Source organism: Pygocentrus nattereri, chromosome 14 (genome assembly GCF_015220715.1).
Source record: "Pygocentrus nattereri isolate fPygNat1 chromosome 14, fPygNat1.pri, whole genome shotgun sequence".
Lineage (NCBI taxonomy): Eukaryota > Metazoa > Chordata > Actinopteri > Characiformes > Serrasalmidae > Pygocentrus > Pygocentrus nattereri.
Window position 1 is genome coordinate 22,347,724 of NC_051224.1, and position 18,671 is coordinate 22,366,394.

The 18,671-nt window shown below is 42.2% G+C and overlaps 2 protein-coding genes across 3 annotated transcripts in view; both read left to right on the plus strand.

The window, feature by feature from the left end:
- slc1a9 (solute carrier family 1 member 9) overlaps positions 1 to 3,944 on the plus strand; it is a 38,183-nt gene extending 34,239 nt beyond the window's left edge. Inside the window, exons 10-11 of one of the 2 annotated variants that reach the window (XM_017710374.2) lie at positions 934 to 1,363; positions 2,122 to 3,944. In XM_017710374.2, the coding sequence (XP_017565863.1) occupies positions 934 to 1,363; positions 2,122 to 2,340 (649 nt within the window). In that variant the 3' untranslated portion in view covers positions 2,341 to 3,944. The remainder of the gene's footprint in view (positions 1 to 933; positions 1,364 to 2,121) is intronic. The other variant, XM_037544943.1, reaches the window with a different exon arrangement.
- Positions 3,945 to 7,485: 3,541 nt separating this feature from the next.
- fgf21 (fibroblast growth factor 21) lies at positions 7,486 to 18,558 on the plus strand. Its single transcript, XM_017710345.2, has 4 exons — positions 7,486 to 7,734; positions 12,021 to 12,098; positions 15,385 to 15,488; positions 18,079 to 18,558. Exons 1-4 carry the CDS (start codon positions 7,596 to 7,598, stop codon positions 18,397 to 18,399), a joined length of 642 nt encoding a protein of 213 aa, XP_017565834.1. The 5' UTR covers positions 7,486 to 7,595; the 3' UTR covers positions 18,400 to 18,558.
- Positions 18,559 to 18,671: the final 113 nt, after the last annotated feature.

The window sequence follows — 18,671 nt, forward strand, 5'->3', positions numbered from 1 at the left end:
TTTGTTATTTAGAAACATTCTACATTTTCAAACCTGAAAGCTACATAGTTGCTTTAGCAGTACATTTCTCCTCAGTGTTCAGCTGCACGGTGTTGCAGTCATGCATACTCGTGTACCTTGTTTCACAGGTGAGATGGATTACATTTTAACCTTCATCTCAGCTGTCCATGAGACTTCAGGCAAGACCTATAGAGGCCTTCAATGTACTTTTCAGCTGTCTGCACCCTGGGCTTTCTTTTCTAGAGGATTACTAGTGGCTTGTACCTTGTGCTAAAATGTCTAAAGTCATATTGACATTTTTTTTGTTTTTATGGTCATCTTTGGCCCCTCTGTCCTGCATCTTGGATAGCGTTATTGATATGTCAAACGCAGTCGTTATTCTTCATAATTGAAAGCATTCTTCACTCATCCACTACTGTACTTTTCCATTGTCTTCCAGGTAGTTGCTATTGCTAATTTCACCACTGTGTTTGTGCGTCTAATCTTTTGATTTTGATATACTTATATCTTGGGCCAAGAAAAAACTGGACAGGTAGTTGTCCATTTACATACAGTCCCCTCACTGGGAGACTCTGTGATTCCTATGTGGTTCACCCAGTTTAGAAGTAAATATACTCACTAAATTTGATATTCTGTGCTGGAGTACAAAGACAAAACTTCTCATTGTCTACTGTCTTCTCGTTATAAAGCGCTGGATCCTTGCATGTGTGTTTGACTCCTGAATGTTTTTTACACTTCCATCATAGCTGTTTTTTGTCATCTTGATTATACATACATATATATACACACACACACATATATATATTTGCCAAGAGGCATCACATCACATTATTTATGTTCTGAAGTGCATTTAGCCTCCTGAACAACAGAGCACACAGTGTCTTTAAGTTGGATCTTGCTTTGCGACATGTGTGTGTGTGTGTGTGTGTGTAGTGATAGAATGCGTACCTCCATCAACGTGGTGGGCGATTCGTTTGGAGCGGGAATCGTGGACTTCCTGTCGCGGGCGGAGCTTGCTCAGATTGACGGCGACATTCCTCTCTCAGACGAGGAGTTTGTCCCACCTCCTCCTTTATTGACTGATATTGACCTGATTGACCCTCTGTGTCCTCCTGAATTACCCCCGCGCTCCCCAAGACCCCCCAAACTGAATCACCACCACCCTCCATCTTTTAGCCAGTCTCAGTCTCACTCCATCCCTCACTCGCCCAGGTCTGTTCGCTCTCCTTCACCCCGCTCTATCCGTTCCCCCTCGCCTCGCTCCGTCTGCTCCCACTCCCCGCGGCCTTTCCGCACTCACTCTCCCTGCCTCCTGCGCCGCGCAGAGCCTGGATACTGTGCCCTGCCCTCCATTGACAACCAGGTGAGACACCAGACACCAATAATAACAGTTATAAAAAGTATATTCTGTGCTTTAAAAGGTTTGAACAGTCATGGTGGTCAGTGAAGACTGACTCTTTGTCAAGTTATCTGCCTTGGGAGTTGTTTACCACTTTTCAATTATGATGCAATGTGGATATCGACTTTATTATAACGTCCTTCATGATGCTGTACAGCTGGGTTTCTTAATCCTGCTCCTGGGGATTCATTGCTCTGCACAGGTTCAACTGTTGTCTGCCCCTACCCCCCTTATCCAGTTCATGAAGGGCTTCATAATCAATTGATGAGTGGAGGCAGGTAATAGTTGCAGGTCAGGAGCAGGATTAGGAAGTGCAGTTGTAGAACATCAATAATGTTAATATAATATTAATAATATATAATATCTAGAATGTTATTTATTTGAAAAGTGGTAACCAATTCCTAAGGAATGTAACTCATCAAGATACTATGAAATGGTAATAGATTTTCTTAGTATTTTTCAAACTTTATAATAGTGCTATCAACATGAATGCTATGAGGTAACACATGTGATTGGACCACAACTTGAAGGTCAACATTCTGCATATCATTATCATTATTCTGCTGCTGTCCCAGTGACAACATATGGAATTATGCAGTGAGCAATCTTGTCCCCAAGTGTGTCCAAAGATTTGACTCGTATTATATCTTATTGATTTATTTCTGTCTGTTTTGGTGATCCATACTTTGAAGTCACGCAACGTCTCCTCTTCATGTCCTCAGGTGCCCACGTTGCCCCGGGGCTACAGAGAGAGAAACCGAGAGAGAGAGCGAGATAGAGAGAGGGGGAGACTGCGTGGGCGAGAGAGAGACAAAGAAAGTGAGACAGAGGAAGAAGAAGAGAAAGAGAGGATGATGATGGATGAGGGGAGTGACGGGGAAGAAAGTGATGACACCGCTTACGATCGAAGTCACGCTATCCCTCCCTGTGATCTCCCCTGAGGGCTGGTCAGTCCCACGCACTGCCCACTCAGCACACTTTCACCACGCTCCCTTCTGCTGGTTATCAGGTGAAACGCTGGCTGTTTTTGAGTCTGGGCAGGAGCAAGTGTTGGTTCTTTTTCTTCGCAATGTGATTCTCTGCTTTGTGTGAATGGGCTGAGAAGAAGCTTTGAAGCTTTTGGTTAATTCTAATCATTTTTTAATAAAAATCAGATTCACACAATTTTCCACGTAACCCAAATGTAGGACGATTAGCCAAGATGTTTTGTGCCCAGTATTTAGTTTTTTTAGTTTTGCACTGGAACAACGAGGCCAATATAATATACCCCACCAATTTGCATCATCATGCACTGTTCAAAACACAGTTAAAACATACAATGGTGGACAGAAACCACAGAACTTGCTGCATTTAGTGGTGACAGCGTGATAATCTAGGCATGCAGTTTGCACGGTGCTACTGGGGTATAGGGTTCTAATACTTTTTAGCTGCATTAGCATTAGATGAAAACTTTAGAAACAAAACAGGTCTTGGCTGACTGTCCACATTCGGAGTCAGGCGGGGGGTGGGGGGGGGTGCTTTTTTTTTATTTTATTTTTTTTTTATTTGCTAGACTATTTCTTTAATGCTTTGCCACAGTCCTATCCAAAACAACTCTGAGCCCATTTCCAAATAACATACTAACATACTGACTAATTTATTGGTAGGGCAATTTTAGGGTTGTTTTTCTTACATCTTAATGAGAGTGAATCGGGGTCATTGGCTGTTCCTGCTCAGCCATTCACTCCTTTTATTGCTGGTCCTTATCATTCCTTTCATATTGCTTTATGAATCCCTGTGTTTGAACAAGGGATCAGTCAGATCAGATTAAAGGCCAGTTTCTTTTCTCTCCTTTCTTGAAATTCCTTCATCATGTACGTCCCTTGTTTGCCCGTTCATTCGTTATCCTACTAGATGTTCTCTTATACAGTAAAGACTTGGGTAGGTGTCGGACGAACAAGAAATAAAAACACAAGATTGCTGTCATGGCAGCTACAGGGAGCGCATAGCCTAGTGAAGTTTTATATATAGGTCTTCTAGTCCTGTCCAGTATGTCTCTCCATTTCCTTGTTAGCTTAACCTTTAATCACAGCAAAAACGTGCTGTATGTTCATAAACTACATTCTGATAAACTGATAAATTTGCAAAAAACCTGCCTGCTATTCTGGATTCTGTTGTCACAGCTGTTTTAGCAGTCAAGTTACCTTGATGTTAATATTTATTTTTATTGGATTTGATTTGATTTTACTTTGTATTGCTAGTATTCTTTCTTTTTCGTGTGGTGTGTGCTACGATGGGTCATTAGTTGTTTTTTTTTTCTGAACTACATTCAAACCAGTTTTCTTTCTTTGATTTTTTTCAGATCTGTGTATACGTGTCATTTCATCACTCTTTTGTCTGATTTCTGTCTTTCTGAGCGTTTGTTTGTTGTATGATAGGCTCTTAATTGTCTTTCTCTGTCTCTCTGAAATGCCTTTCGTCAGCCATTTCCCATTCCTCTTCAGCTGACACATCCAGTTCGAGTGTATACTGTACGTAATAAAATCTTAGAGAATTATTTCAGTTACTCCTGACGTATGTGCCACCTTCTTTTCTGTGTATGTGTGTTGGTTTTCTTTAATTCACGGTCAAAACAGCCATTAAGTACAAGTTCTTCATTTTTCTGCAGATATTTATGATGAAATTCGATAATACACTTGCGTAGGCATGGAGGAAGTCAAAAGAAAATGATTGAAAAAAAACAGAAGTTGCTAACATTGAAGAAAAAATGACTCAGTGACAGAGAAAATGAGACCCCTAACAAACATGCAAGACCCGGTGGACCACTGAAACTATCTCAGTCAAATAAACAACCATTCTTACATTGCATTCACACCGGCAGCAACACGACAAGGCGGTTGGGAGTCATTGATTTTCAGTGACAGGAGGTAGCTCGAATGATGGTAACGCAAAGTGAGCAGAGCAAATTTGAGCAGAGTTGAACTTTATGCAAATAAGGAGTGAAGCGATGAGGTGATTGCCAATAGGAATTGAGCATTGAGCAGCATAGTATGCACTTTGACTCCACCACGCTCCTTTTTGAGTTCCTAAATAATCATTCCTACTAGAGATGGAGTAATAGTTGTGCGGCTTTCACCACAATAGACAGTAATCCCAAAGACCAGCTTTCCTCACTCACTGGACACAGGGCTTAAATGAAAGTAAGGACACAAGCGATTTTTCACCAGCCTTTTTATTTTTAGCAGGAACACATCTGATTTGTGCTTGGCATCAGTGAAACCATGGCAAACAAAGGTCAGTGTGAGTTCAAAAACATCGACAGGCGATGAACAATACACCTGCAGATATTACACAACTGGGAAGCATTTTTGGTGAATGGAATGGACGCTATTATACATGCCAAGGATGGGCATGCTAAACACTGAAAAAATGACCTTTTGTTGTTGAGGCTTCTGTGTAAATTTCTGTTAAATGTGTGTTTTCTGCTTTTTCCTACAGTATCACTGAAAAGTGAATGACTTCTGCTTTAACTGGAAATTAAACAAATGACGGGGGTCTTTGACTTTTGCACACCACTGTAGATGTACTGTATGTATGTGTTCTCTCACTCTCTACAGCCTGTTTTCATTTGGTCCTGCAAGTCTTCAGTTTATGGTATTTTAAAACCTACAAGGCTTTAATAATAATAACTTGCAGACAAAGACATTACTTGATGCAGATATTGCAACAGACGCAGTAGAAACACACACACACACACACACACACACACACACACAGCAAAGAGACAAAGACACAAAGAGACATCGACACACTTAATCCGCTCAAAGAAGAGAGAGAGAGTGATAGTGGGAGAGAGAGCTGAAGAAGGAGAGGCAGAGCGAGGGATGAAGAGGAGGTAGAGTGCGGCAGATGGCCAGAAAGACGTCAATCCCCCTCATTCTCCTCAGACAGCGGTGGGATGGGGGTAGGGGGCGAAGGGGATGCTGGGTGACTGACGTTAGACTGGACACCATGGACGTCAGAGAAGATGCACCAGCGAGGTCAGACTCAGCGTCAAGCATCCACTCAGAAGATTTGGGATGCTGTGATGAAGAAAGACTGAGTTCAGAATAAATCCTGCACACACACGCGCTTGCCCTACTAGCTTCACCATGACACACAAGGCTCGAAACGAGCAGAAACAATGTGCAGAATGCACAGATTCTAAACTTTGCATCCACACCACAGTTGTGGTTGTAAGTAGAGGAGGTGACGTCTTACTCAAATTGAGATTTGATGAAAAGTTTGTCTATCCAGTCTTCTATCCATTCTTTACGTTTCACATTCTAACCATTCTTTACATTTTGGCAGTTGTCATTTTCTGACAAAACCAAAACAGAAAAAACAGAGAAGTACAGACTCTAAAACAGGGGTGTCAAACTCAACCAGTGAAAGAAGATCTCAACAAATCAGCGGGCCAGAGAAAAATGTTTTAAAAACAAATTTCATTTTTAATTATAGTTGTGCTGTTAAGCTAAACTGGCCACTGTTTATTCAAAATATGCAGAAACATCGACAGTGAAATACAGACACTTGTAACAGACCTTGAAACATTACATGGACACTTGAAATATTCAAAACTGAAAGGCCTCCAGGTGCTTGGTCTTTTAAACCTGCTTGATCTAGACACCTGGCATCTTTACTGCAAAGAAATACTTTGGCCCAGTTTCTGAGCTGCTGAGCTTGTTTATGTTGATTGAACTGCAGCTGAAATGCATTTTGACATATGACTGGTGTGGAATTGCATAGAACTGAGGTGTAACCACTGTCCTACAGATGTTGTTGGGGTCAGTGCGTGCAACACGTTGCAGTGCATGCTGGGAACTGTAGTTCAGAGCATTGGGAAACGGGCTAATATTAATAGAGAATTGAAATACTTTTGCGGGCCGGAAAGTACTGTGTCACAGGCCTCAACTGGCCCACGGGCCTCGTGTTTGACACATGGGCTCTAAAATGTCATAGTGGAAGTCAAGGATAGTTCATTAAAAATGGATTGATAATTGATTATGTACAAATGTCTAATATAATGCAAATTGAATGCAAAGCAAAGCAATTCAACTTCCAGTGGTTAACTCATAGGACCATATCGGACAAAATGAAATTGTCTCTGCATTACAGCAATTCGAAACCACAAGCTGCATGTTTACAATTCAGGTAGTGATACTAGGGATTCACTCATATGGGAATTTGGGGATGACGCCAGTTTCTGATGTTGTTCATGAACATATCTGCCAATGCTGATATATACACACTTATAAAATGTAGGAATTAGGACCACCTCTGAATGGATTATTATAACTGAGAGTTTATCAATGCAATCATATAAATTACTTTTTTAGTGCAGTAGTCCAACGTCGTCTAAACATTCTAGTCTTTCAGAGTAAATCTAGTAAAAACGTCATCAAATGTTGGTTTGAATGATCAATCAAATGTAAACATCTGTCTAGTGCCGATTGTCTGCTGAGAGCAGTATAATTCCGATGTCTTTGTGCATACCTACTCAAAACTTATGACTCAGTAACTGCTTTAAATTATTCAAGAAGTAATGTGTCCGTTCTGTAGTTATGAGAGTAAAATATTGAGATATGGACCCACATATGGGCCATTACACTTCACAAAGCCTAGGAATTTAGCATTTATGAATTCGTTCCTTTATTTAAAACACAGCACCCCCTATAGATGACTCTGGGGCATTACAACTCTTGTGACTTCCTACTTCCTACTGCCTTTACAGCCAGACTTAATCTTGTATGGCCTTTGTTATTTAACCACTATTTCCTGTAACCCACTGACCTCCAACGTGATAGAAATCAGAAACATTTCACTGCGCTGCGTTAAACAGTCGTGAAGGTGCTGGAAGTGCTACGAGTCTCAAGGTCCCAAGGCTCTTATGACAGCCTCTGTTCCTGTAAATTCCCAGAGAATTACTTTATCTGTCTTCCTATTCACCCATGAATGAGTGACTCATAGCTGCAGTATATAAGCAATGAGTATATAAGTCAGACCGTGAAGCTGATGTTTATTTCTCTCTGCTCCTTCAGTTCAGGAGCCCGAAGTAACAGGCCACAGACTTTCATTAAGGCTTTTATCATTTACTTCATTAAGGATTCTTAGTCTAGTCAGTTACATCATTTTTTGGACTTTTTTTTTTTTGAGTAGTTTTGTAGTGTGGTCATCCATGTTGCTGGTAAGATCCTCCTCCTCCCTAGCTTGGCTCCTCCTCTTTTTTGTCTCTCTCCATCCAAGTGGCTGTGTACCCATTGACAGCGTGTTGGCACCATTTGCAGGCCTGGTCAGAGAGCGTCTGCTCTACACAGGTAAAAATCATCTCCGAGTTTGGCTGCATTTGTCTTATAGGGTTGAAATGGCACAGATGTGATTTGTCTAAATATCATACAGATGTGATTTGTTCACATCGTTATATTCATCCAGTAGGTTCGGAGGGTCTGAAGCAGCTTTAACTTGACGTCCTGTTTGTGTCCACCATGTCTCTATCTGCCATCATGTATGTGTCCACCTTGTCTTTATCTACCATCCTGTATGTGTCCACCATGTCTCTATCTACCGTACTGTATGTGCCCACCATGTCTTTATCTGCCGTCCTGTATGTGTTCACCATGTCTCTATCTGCCATCATGTATGTGTCCACCTTGTCTTTATCTACCATCCTGTATGTGTCCACCATGTCTCTATCTACCGTACTGTATGTGCCCACCATGTCTTTATCTGCCGTCCTGTATGTGTTCACCATGTCTCTATCTACCATCCTGTTTGTGTCCAACATGTCTCTATCTACCATCCTGTTTGTGTCCACCATGTCTCTATCTACCATCCTGTTTGTGTCCACCATGTCTCTATCTACTGTCCTGTATGTGTCCACCCTGTTCTCTATCTGCTGTCCTGTATGTGTCCACCCTGTTCTGTAATAACTGTCCTGTATGTGTCCACCATGTCTCTATCTACCATCCTGTTTGTGTCCACCATGTTCTCTATCTGCTGTCCTGTATGTGTCCACCATGTCTCTATCTACCGTCCTGCATGTGTCCACCATGTCTTTATCTGCCGTCCTGTATGTGTTCACCATGTCTCTATCTACCATCCTGTTTGTGTCCACCATGTCTCTATCTACCATCCTGTTTGTGTCCACCATGTCTCTATCTACCGTCCTGTTTGTGTCCACCATGTCTCTATCTACCGTCCTGTATGTGTTCACCATGTCTCTATCTACATTCCTGTTTGTGTCCACCATGTCTCTATCTACTGTCCTGTATGTGTCCACCCTGTTCTCTATCTGCTGTCCTGTATGTGTCCACCCTGTTCTGTAATAACTGTCCTGTATGTGTCCACCATGTCTCTATCTACCATCCTGTTTGTGTCCACCATGTTCTCTATCTGCCATCCTGTATGTGTCCACCATGTCTCTATCTACCATCCTGTATGTGTCCACCCTGTTCTCTATCTGCCGTCCTGTTTGTGTCCACCCTGTTCTGTATCTACTGTCTTGTATGTGTCCACCATGTCTCTATCTACTGTCCTGTTTGTGTCCACCATGTCTCTATCTACTGTCCTGTATGTGTCCACCATGTCTCTATCTACCGTCCTGTATGTGTCCACCATGTCTTTATCTACCATCCTGTATGTGTCCACCATGTCTCTATCTACCGTCCTGTATGTGTCCACCATATCTTTATCTACGGTCCTGTATGTGTCCACCATGTCTCTATTTACTGTCCTGTTTGTGTCCACCATGTCTCTATCTCTATCTGCCATGCTGTATGTGTCCACCATGTCTCTATCTGCTGTCCTGTATGTGGCCACCCTGTTCTCTATCTACCATCCTGTTTGTGTCCACTCTGTTCTCTATCTGCTGTCCTGTATGTGTCCACCATGTCTCTATCTACTGTCCTGCATGTGTCCACCATGTCTCTATCTGCCATCCTGTATGTGTCCACCCTGTTCTCTATCTGCCGTCCTGCATGTGTCCACCCTGTTCTGTAATAACTGTCCTGCATGTGTCCACCATGTCTCTATCTGCCATCCTGTATGTGTCCACCATGTCTCTATCTACCGTCCTGTATGTGTCCACCCTGTTCTCTATCTGCCGTCCTGTATGTGTCCACCCTGTTCTGTATCTACCGTCCTGTATGTGTCCACCATGTCTCTATCTACCATCCTGTTTGTGTCCATCATGTCTCTATCTACCATCCTGTTTGTGTCCACCATGTCTCTATCTCCATTCTTGTATGTGTCTGCCATGTCTCTATCTACCATCCTGTATGTGTCCACCATGTCTCTATCTACCGTCCTGTATGTGTCCACCATGTATTTATCTACCGTCCTGTTTGTGTCCACCTTGTCTTTATCTACCGTCCTGTATGTGTCCACCATGTCTCTGTCTACCGTCCTGTATGTGTCCACCATGTCTCTATCTACCGTCCTGTATGTGTCCACCATGTCTCTATCTACACATCTGTTTGTGTCCACCCTGTTCTCTATCTACCATCCTGTATGTGTCCACCATGTCTCTATTTACTGTCCTGTTTGTGTCCACCATGTCTCTATCTCTATCTGCCATCCTGTATGTGTCCACCATGTCTCTATCTGCTGTCCTGTATGTGGCCACCCTGTTTTCTATCTACCATCCTGTTTGTGTCCACTCTGTTCTCTATCTGCTGTCCAGTATGTGTCCACCATGTCTCTATCTACTGTCCTGCATGTGTCCTCCATGTCTCTATCTGCCATCCTGTATGTGTCCACCCTGTTCTCTATCTGCCGTCCTGTATGTGTCCACCCTGTTCTGTATCTACTGTCCTGTTTGTGTCCACCATGTCTCTATCTGCTGTCCTGTATGTGTCCACCCTGTTCTGTAATAACTGTCCTGTATGTGTCCACCATGTCTCTATCTACCATCCTGTTTGTGTCCACCATGTCTCTATCTACCATCCTGTTTGTGTCCAACCTTTTCTCTATCTGCTGTCCTGTATGTGTCCACCATGTCTCTATCTACCATCCTGCATGTGTCCACCATGTCTCTATCTGCCATCCTGTATGTGTCCACCATGTCTCTATCTACCGTCCTGTATGTGTCCACCCTGTTCTCTATCTGCCGTCCTGTATGTGTCCACCCTGTTCTGTATCTACCGTCCTGTATGTGTCCACCATGTCTCTATCTACCATCCTGTTTGTGTCCATCATGTCTCTATCTACCATCCTGTTTGTGTCCACCATGTCTCTATCTGCCATCCTGTATGTGTCCACCATGTCTCTATCTACCGTCCTGTATGTGTTCACCATGTCTCTATCTACCATCCTGTTTGTGTCCATCATGTCTCTATCTACCATCCTGTTTGTGTCCACCATGTCTCTATCTGCCATCCTGTATGTGTCCACCATGTCTCTATCTACCATCCTGTTTGTGTCCACCATGTCTCTATCTGCCATCCTGTATGTGTCCACCATGTCTCTATCTACCGTCGTGTATGTGTTCACCATGTCTCTATCTACCATCCTGTTTGTGTCCATCATGTCTCTATCTACCATCCTGTTTGTGTCCACCATGTCTCTATCTGCCATCCTGTATGTGTCCACCATGTCTCTATCTACCATCCTGTTTGTGTCCACCATGTCTCTGTCTGCCATCCTGTTTGTGTCCACTGTGTCTCTATCTACTGTCCTGTTTGTGTCCACCATGTCACTATATACTATCCTTTTTGTATCCACCTTGTCTCTATCTACTGTCCTGTTTGTGTCCACCATGTCTCTATTTACCATCCTTTATGTATCCACCATGTTTCTATCTACTGTCCTGTATGTGTCCACCATGTTTCTATCTACTGTCCTGTTTGTGTCCACCATGTCTCTATCTACTGTCCTGTTTGTGTCCACCATGTTCTTTTTTATCATCCTATATGTGTTCTACCATGTTCTATATCTGCTGTCCTATATATTTTCCCCAGGCTCTGTATCTGTCATTCTATATGTGTTCATTGTGATCTGTCTCTGTCATCTTGTATGAGACCCACACAATTATTAAATCCTCCAGCTCTATACAGACTTTACCATTTTTACTGTTATATCTGTTTAATCTTTGTTCTGTGTGATTCCTGTATCTTTGTAAATTTACCCAGCTTGCTAATTAAGATATGGACTGGACTTTTTCCTCTCAGTGTTTCTTCTTCCTTTTTGAGAGTTTTTCTTTATGAATCTTGGTTCCTCTCAGTGTTTCTTCTTCACACTAGTTCTAGTTTTACCATTAGTTCTAATAGCAATAATATGCAGTATAATAATTTCGGAAGTCCTAAAGAAGTCATTTTGATTCATTCTAACTATACAAGCTATTCTCTGAAAGTTGCAAGTGGCTTGCACTGGGGGGTTGACTTGTACTCAGGGATTGAATGTGGTGACATATCAAAAGTTAACGTGATACATTGTGATTTTCCTCACAGTAATGTATGATCAGTATGATCAGTTCTTCCAGCAAACAAATTTTACATTACAGTTTCAACTTCATTTAATAATTGCCTTCATTCATATAGCTGTTTTTAATGTTTAGCATTGTGTGTGTGTGTGTGTGTGTGTGTGTGTGTGTGTGTGTGGGTTTCAGGCAGCAGGAATGAGGGTTTTTTTCTTGAGATTGTTGCCGATGGTTCTGTACGGGCCTCCCCTCATTCAAGCTCGAACTGTGAGTAACTTCAACATACTATACACACACAAACTCTGGGACAAGAATAATAATAATAATAGTAATAATAATAATAATACCCACACAATTTTCTAATTTGCTTATTCTTATGGGTCGCAGGGGGTTGCTGGAGCCAATCGTTCACGCTCAATTCACCTTTTATTAGGCACAGTTTAGAAGCAGAATAACTGAAAGAGTTCCTCCACGTTTCCTGTATTTTACAGAGAAAATACAGAATTTATTTGCAGAATCTCCAGAACTAAGGTTATATGCTGGAACGTAGACAGACATTCTGTGAGGTATGCAGGCCTTTTAGAGCTCTCTGATACACTCTTATAACCCCTATAAAGAACTTGTGTGTCTCACTGTGACAAAGTCTTACACCATGAAAGCATCAGAGCACACAGGAAAGTGCTGAGAAATGCAAATGTTGTACTGGAATTGTTTGTTTTTCTGAGTGGCGCTAAGACAAATTCCTCAATCACTGACTGATATGGCAATAAAATATAGACACATGAAGCTAATGAGCTGATCAAGGTCAGACCTTTTTATGGCAGCTTAGATATCAGTTCAAATCAGTATTGTCTCATATCTCATTTTGAGATATCAGAGAGTAAACATGCCTCTGCTGAAACTGTGATTGTTAATACTTAAAGTGACAACAGCTGTGGTTATACACCATGTAAATATAAAAGGATTGCATTTTAGCTTGCGTTTAATGTTGGGTTGTACTTTGCAATAAGCAGTAAAACCTAACAAACAGTAAAAGGTTACACTAAGATATGCATTGCTGCAGTGTTTTTTTAACTGTGAGTTTAGTGGTACTGTCCAGGACTAGGAGAACAAAGGCCACACTGGGTGCCTTTGTTTTCCTTGCATTATCCCGTACCCCTGAAGAGAAAGATAGCAAGTCAAGTCAAGAGGCTTTTATTGTCATTCCATCTATGTACAAGTACACAGTGGAGTGAAATTATGTTCCTCCAGGAACATCAAGGTGCAACAAGGAACAAAAAGCACAAAGTGTGAACGTGCAGACATCGTGTGCAAACAAGACATTGAACTAGAAACAACAAATACGATAAATAAAACAGACATTAGACACAGTAAACAAACAGGACCGTGCAGCACTGACACAGCACTCATTCTGGACATGAGGTAGTGAGAATAAGGCGCAGAGATATTTAACATGCTGTGATCATGACATGCTTTTTTGTGTCAAAACGTAAGGCTTTGTCACCCCCTCTGGTGAAAATGGGAACTGTCCTAGATGTACTGAATATATAACAGTATCATTCCTCTAGTTTTAAAGGACCCACATCATATTTCCTCACTTTTTAAAGAGTTTCATGCAGTATGTTCACGTTTTAAAATGTGCCATTCATCAGCCAGTCTACAAAGTCAGTATACAGAAACTAAGCTGCAAAAACAGCCTATATTTTGAATACATTGTTTCTGTGATCTCACAAAAACCAGCACATTTACATATATCCACTTATTCAGCCTATAGCAGGCCTGACCACTCACACTGAAGTAAATGAGTTTTTCAGTCTGGACTGCTTTTTGAGGTACAATACAGAGCAGCCAATCAGAACAGAGCTCATTTAGACATATCAGTCTTAAAGGCAGTCATAGAATCAGCCTATTTAATTCTACAGATTATAGAGAGGTTAGAAAGTCATCATGTTAATATTACTGACCAGTGTTTTTGGTACAGAAACCCCACAAACCTGGACTTCAGAGAAACAAGTAAGATACAAAGAAAAGGGAGCCTGCAGTGTCAAATCTGTTAAAGAACAGATTTAGCTTGTAGGCCCCGTCCACACTGCCCTCTACTCCTCTGTTGTTGCTGGACCTGAAGCTGGTGATGGTCCTCATTCCATTCCAAACCTCCCTCATGTTGTTCTCCTGGAGTTTCCACTCCAGCTTCCTCCTATATTTGTTCTTCGCCTCCTTGATAGCTGTCTTCAGTTCCCTCTGGATCGTTCTCACCTCCACTCTGTCTCCAGCTCTGAAGGCCCTCTTCTTCTTGTTGAGGAGAGCTTTAATGTCCTTTGTTACCCAAGGCTTGTTCTTTGGTTAACATTTAACATTCCTGGTTGGGACAGTGTCCACACAGAAGTTAATGTAGTCTGTGAGCCCATCGATGTCCTTTCCGTGCAGCTCACAGAGTGCTGGCCAATCAGTAGCCTCAAAACAATCCTGCAGTGCCTTGGAAGTCTCCTCAGACCATCTGCTCACTGTCCACGTGGTGACAGGCTGACTCTTCACCAGTGGCACATAACAGGGACTGAGGTTCACGAAGTTGTGGTCTGACCAACCCAGAGGGGGAAGGGGGGAACAGCTGTATGCATCCTTAACATAAGCATACAGCAGGTCCAGTGTTCTTTCCTCTTTGGTGGGACAGTCCACATAGTGAGTGAAGTGTGGTAGTGCCTTGGCCGTAATGATGTAGTTAAAGTCACCTGATATGGTGATAAAGGCACTCGGGTGTTGAGTTTGGAGACGTGCTATAGTTGAATAAATAATGTCACACGCTGACACCAGGTTGGCAGAGGGGGGGGACGTAAACAGTCACGATAATAGCCCTTGAGTACTCGCGTGGTAAATAATATGGCCTGAGTCCCAACAGCCAACAGCTCAATGTCCGGGCAATGGGCACGTTCCTTGATGGTAATGTGACCAGGGTTACACCAGCGGTTATTAACTAGCACAGCGAGCCCTCCTCCTTTACACTTACTGCTTTTGGTGCAGCCCTGGTCAGCCTGAATAGTCTGGAAGCCATCGATGGAAACGTTGTCATCCAGGATGTCCTGGTGTAGCCATGTCTCCGAAAAGCACATTAGACTGCACTCCCGGTACTCCCTCTGACTCCTGGCTAGTGCTGTTAGCTCATCCATCTTATTAGCCAGTGACCTCACGTTGCCCATGGTGAGGGAGGGTAGATGCGGTTTATATCTCCTCTTCTCCATAAGTCTCCGTCGTCTCTCCCTCGCTTTCCCCATGCGCTGGTTTGTTCCTCCTCTGCATCCCCGGTGCATGCGTCTCCAAAGCTCTTCGGGGATGTTCGTTGTCCTGGTCGCCATGCTGACCGGCTTCAGCGCGATCAGCTGATCCCGTGTGTAATCAAGGCGGCCATGCTGCTGTGCCACATGAGACCATGAGAGTGAAAGAAGCACTTTCACGGTGAAAAAACAGACCAAGACTCATAGACCAAGAGTAATCAATTCACCACAGTCAGTAAAGCTTAAGCCAAAGCAGCACATGACACCAGTCTGTTGTGTCGAAGGTGTGCTGGAGCTGCGGTCAGTGAGGCCAGGAGAGACAGTCATTCGTGGAGTAGCCGCCTCTCTATTCCTGTGTGTGAACCCAGCGGGGCATCTCAGAGGACAGGTGAGGAATCTTTGTCTTTCTGCTCCTCGTCATCATGCTTTTCCTCCCTCTGCTCCTCCTCCTCATACTCGTCATCACTCTGCTTCATGTCATCACACTTCTCATCCCTCTGCTCCTCATCACCCTCATCACACTTCATCTTAGTTCTTCACCCCCCTGATCCTCATTTTTTTCATTATCCTTCTGCTCCTCATCCTGATGGTTCTTCATCATTCAGCAGCTCACCATCTCATTTCTCTGCTCCTTATCACTATTATCTCTCTGCTGTTTATTCTTGTACTCCTTGTCATTCTTCTCCTTACCATGCATGTCATCATGCTTCATCCATCTGCTTCTCGTCCTCATGCTGTTCATTCATCTAGTCCTCATCATTACATGCTTCATCGTTCTGCTTCTCATCCTCATGCTCGTCATCCTTCTGCTCCACGTCATAATGCTCTTTATCCATCGTTCTGCTCCCCATCATCACAGTCATCATACCTCTACTCCTCATCACACTCATCCTTCTGCTCCTTAGCTCTTCGCCCCCCTCCACCTCATCTTTATTTTCTTCATCCTTCTGCTCTTCTTCCTGATTTCTTCCTTCATCATCATGTTCTTCATCTCTCAACTCCTTATAATCATACTCTTGATCCTTCAGCTCCCCATCTCATCACTCTGCTCCTTATCACTGTGTTCTCTGTGTCCAGCCCCAGGGCCAAATGTGGCCCACAGATTTTAAATGTTTTACAGCGTTTTTTGCAATGTATTGGCCCACCACCCAATACATTGCATTTCTTCCTTTCACCTGATGATGGCAGCTGACCAGACTTGCAGCTTCATTTACTGAATGACATTTAGTCAAGACTACAACATAAAGCTCAAACTAAACTCTGAGGACTGGCAATGCTGGCAAGATGGAAAACAGAGCAAATTTAGTCATTCAGTAAATATTAATCCTTTAAGGTCAAACAACTACGTGGCTACACTGTGTTTATTTGATATGAACATTATCTAACAAAATCAAAAATAGAGTTTTGTTTAGCTTGTCTGTTAAAGTATATTTTTCAACAAGTAAACACATGAATAGGAATATGATTAACACATGTGGTATGGTAACTCTCAAACAATTTAATTATGTATTACAAGTGCTCATCAATCCAAACTGTTCTCAATGTACAGTCCAACAATAAAAGAAGCCTCGTGCATCTTATATGCAGTGATAAGAAACATGGTAGGTTAGTTTCTGAGAGCTGATATTTTGAAAACTTAATATGTTGACTCATTTCTGAATAATAGTTCAGCCCTCAGGTATTTTGGCACAGTACGATCTGACCCTCTTTAAAAAAAATGTTTGGACACCCCTTTCATTCAGCTCCTTATCATCATGCTCTTCATCCATCTGTGGTGAATTTGATCTTATTAATCCTATAGTCGTAACATTAATTTTTTAGAGTTTATTAGAGTTCATTCTGTGGGCCTCTGACTAAAATAGTAGTAGGACAATAGGGTATCAGTGGAGCAGATAAAGGAGGCATCTGGACAAAGGGGCCCCCTGAATGATAATCAATGCAAGCAGATGACCAAGGGTCATTTTGGAGAAGAAAGTAGGTTAAATACCTAATATGGCTTGAGAGGATCCATACATTGAACTGGGGCTATCTTAACAGAAACCAGATATGGGCTACACGTCCACCACAGGTATAAAACCAGGAGCAGAAATGAATGTGTCAGAGAATATTGGCTGTTCTCTCCAAGCTGTTTTGCGAAGGCTTGTTTGTGACTTCGACCTCTCAATGCTAATAAACATCTTTTTATGCAAGAGACGAGTGTCACCGAAGAGTTTGTTCCTACACCTTCACAGCATCGCTACTAAATAAACCACACATCATTCTGCTGCTATTCATCATACTCGTCATCCCTCTGCTCCTGAACATCACACTCTTCATCCCTTTGCTCCTCATCACACGCATTCTTCTGCTTGGGCTCTTCACCCCCAGTGCTACTCATTTTTATTTTCTTTATCCTTCTGCTCATCATCCTCATGCTCTTCATCATCATTTTCTTTATTTCTTTGCTCCTTATTATTATTGTTCTTCGTCTCTCAGCTGCTTACTTCTTTCTCTGTTCCTCATCACTATTTTCTTGCTTCTCATTCACATATTGCTCATCATTCTGCTCCTTATCATCATGCTCATCATTCTGCTCTTCATCTCTCATCTCCTGGTAACCACACTCTTTATTCTTCAGCTTCTCATCATGCTCTTCATCATTATTCCTTATCATTATGATCTTCTTCCTTCCGTTCCTCATCGTCACACTTTCCATCGTTACGCTCTTCTTGACACCCTTTATCCCTCTGCCTCTCACTGTCATACTTATATTCAGTAAAGCTCACACTGCCCATTGGACTCTGTTGTATATGTCCACTAAATAGAGCGCATTTTTGGGCCATGTAAATGTATTTAATTGATTTATTATTAAATTATTTAAAAGTTAGTGAGAAGTGAGAAGAGTCAAAGTTCAGAAGAAGTCAAAACGTTTGAGGTTTTTTGTGGGTAGATTTATCCACTACTTTGTCTCATCTTTTCTTTCTCCCTCACTGTTTCAGTGGCATTACACCGAAGAAGACTGTACCTTCAGGGAGCTGCTGGTGGACTCATACACTATGTTTCTCTCCCCACACACCAGTCTTCCTGTCTCACTCCGCTCCAAGCAGTCAGGGAAAAAGCGAGGTCATTTACATTTGTCTCACTTCCTCCCAGTGAAAAACCCTGGGCTTCTTATAGAGGAGAAGGACGGACAGGAGCCTGGAATTGAGGACCCTGATGTGAACTCGGAAGACCCATTGGGGTTTGGCCAGATGTCTCAGGCACACGCTATCTTCAGTCCATCTATGCACAGAAAAAAGAAGAGACGAGGTCTGCAGTGACAGCCTCCATTTCAGTCCATATTTATTAAAGAGAAAACATGTTGTATTATATATTTATAATTGATTCTGTATTTATAAAGGTAAATAAATAATTAGACCTTTGACATATAAAACAGACAAAAAAACACAGAACTATATTTTTCTCTTTGTTAAATAGTTTGTAAATACACTTTTATGTATTTATTATCATGTATTTATGGATGTTCCACTGGATTATGTTTGTACTGTATGTGTCCATAAGAAAGAACAAATTGTTCTGAAATATTCCTTGA

Coding starts and splice junctions, on each gene's coding strand:
- fgf21 (XM_017710345.2), top strand. CDS start 7,596: ATGTTGCTGGTAAGATCCTCCTCCTCCCTAGCTTGGCTCCTCCTCTTT. Junction 12,099..15,384: donor CCCTCATTCAAGCTCGAACT/GTGAGTAACTTC, acceptor GTTGTGTCGAAG/GTGTGCTGGAGCTGCGGTCA. Junction 15,489..18,078: donor CGGGGCATCTCAGAGGACAG/GTGAGGAATCTT, acceptor TCACTGTTTCAG/TGGCATTACACCGAAGAAGA.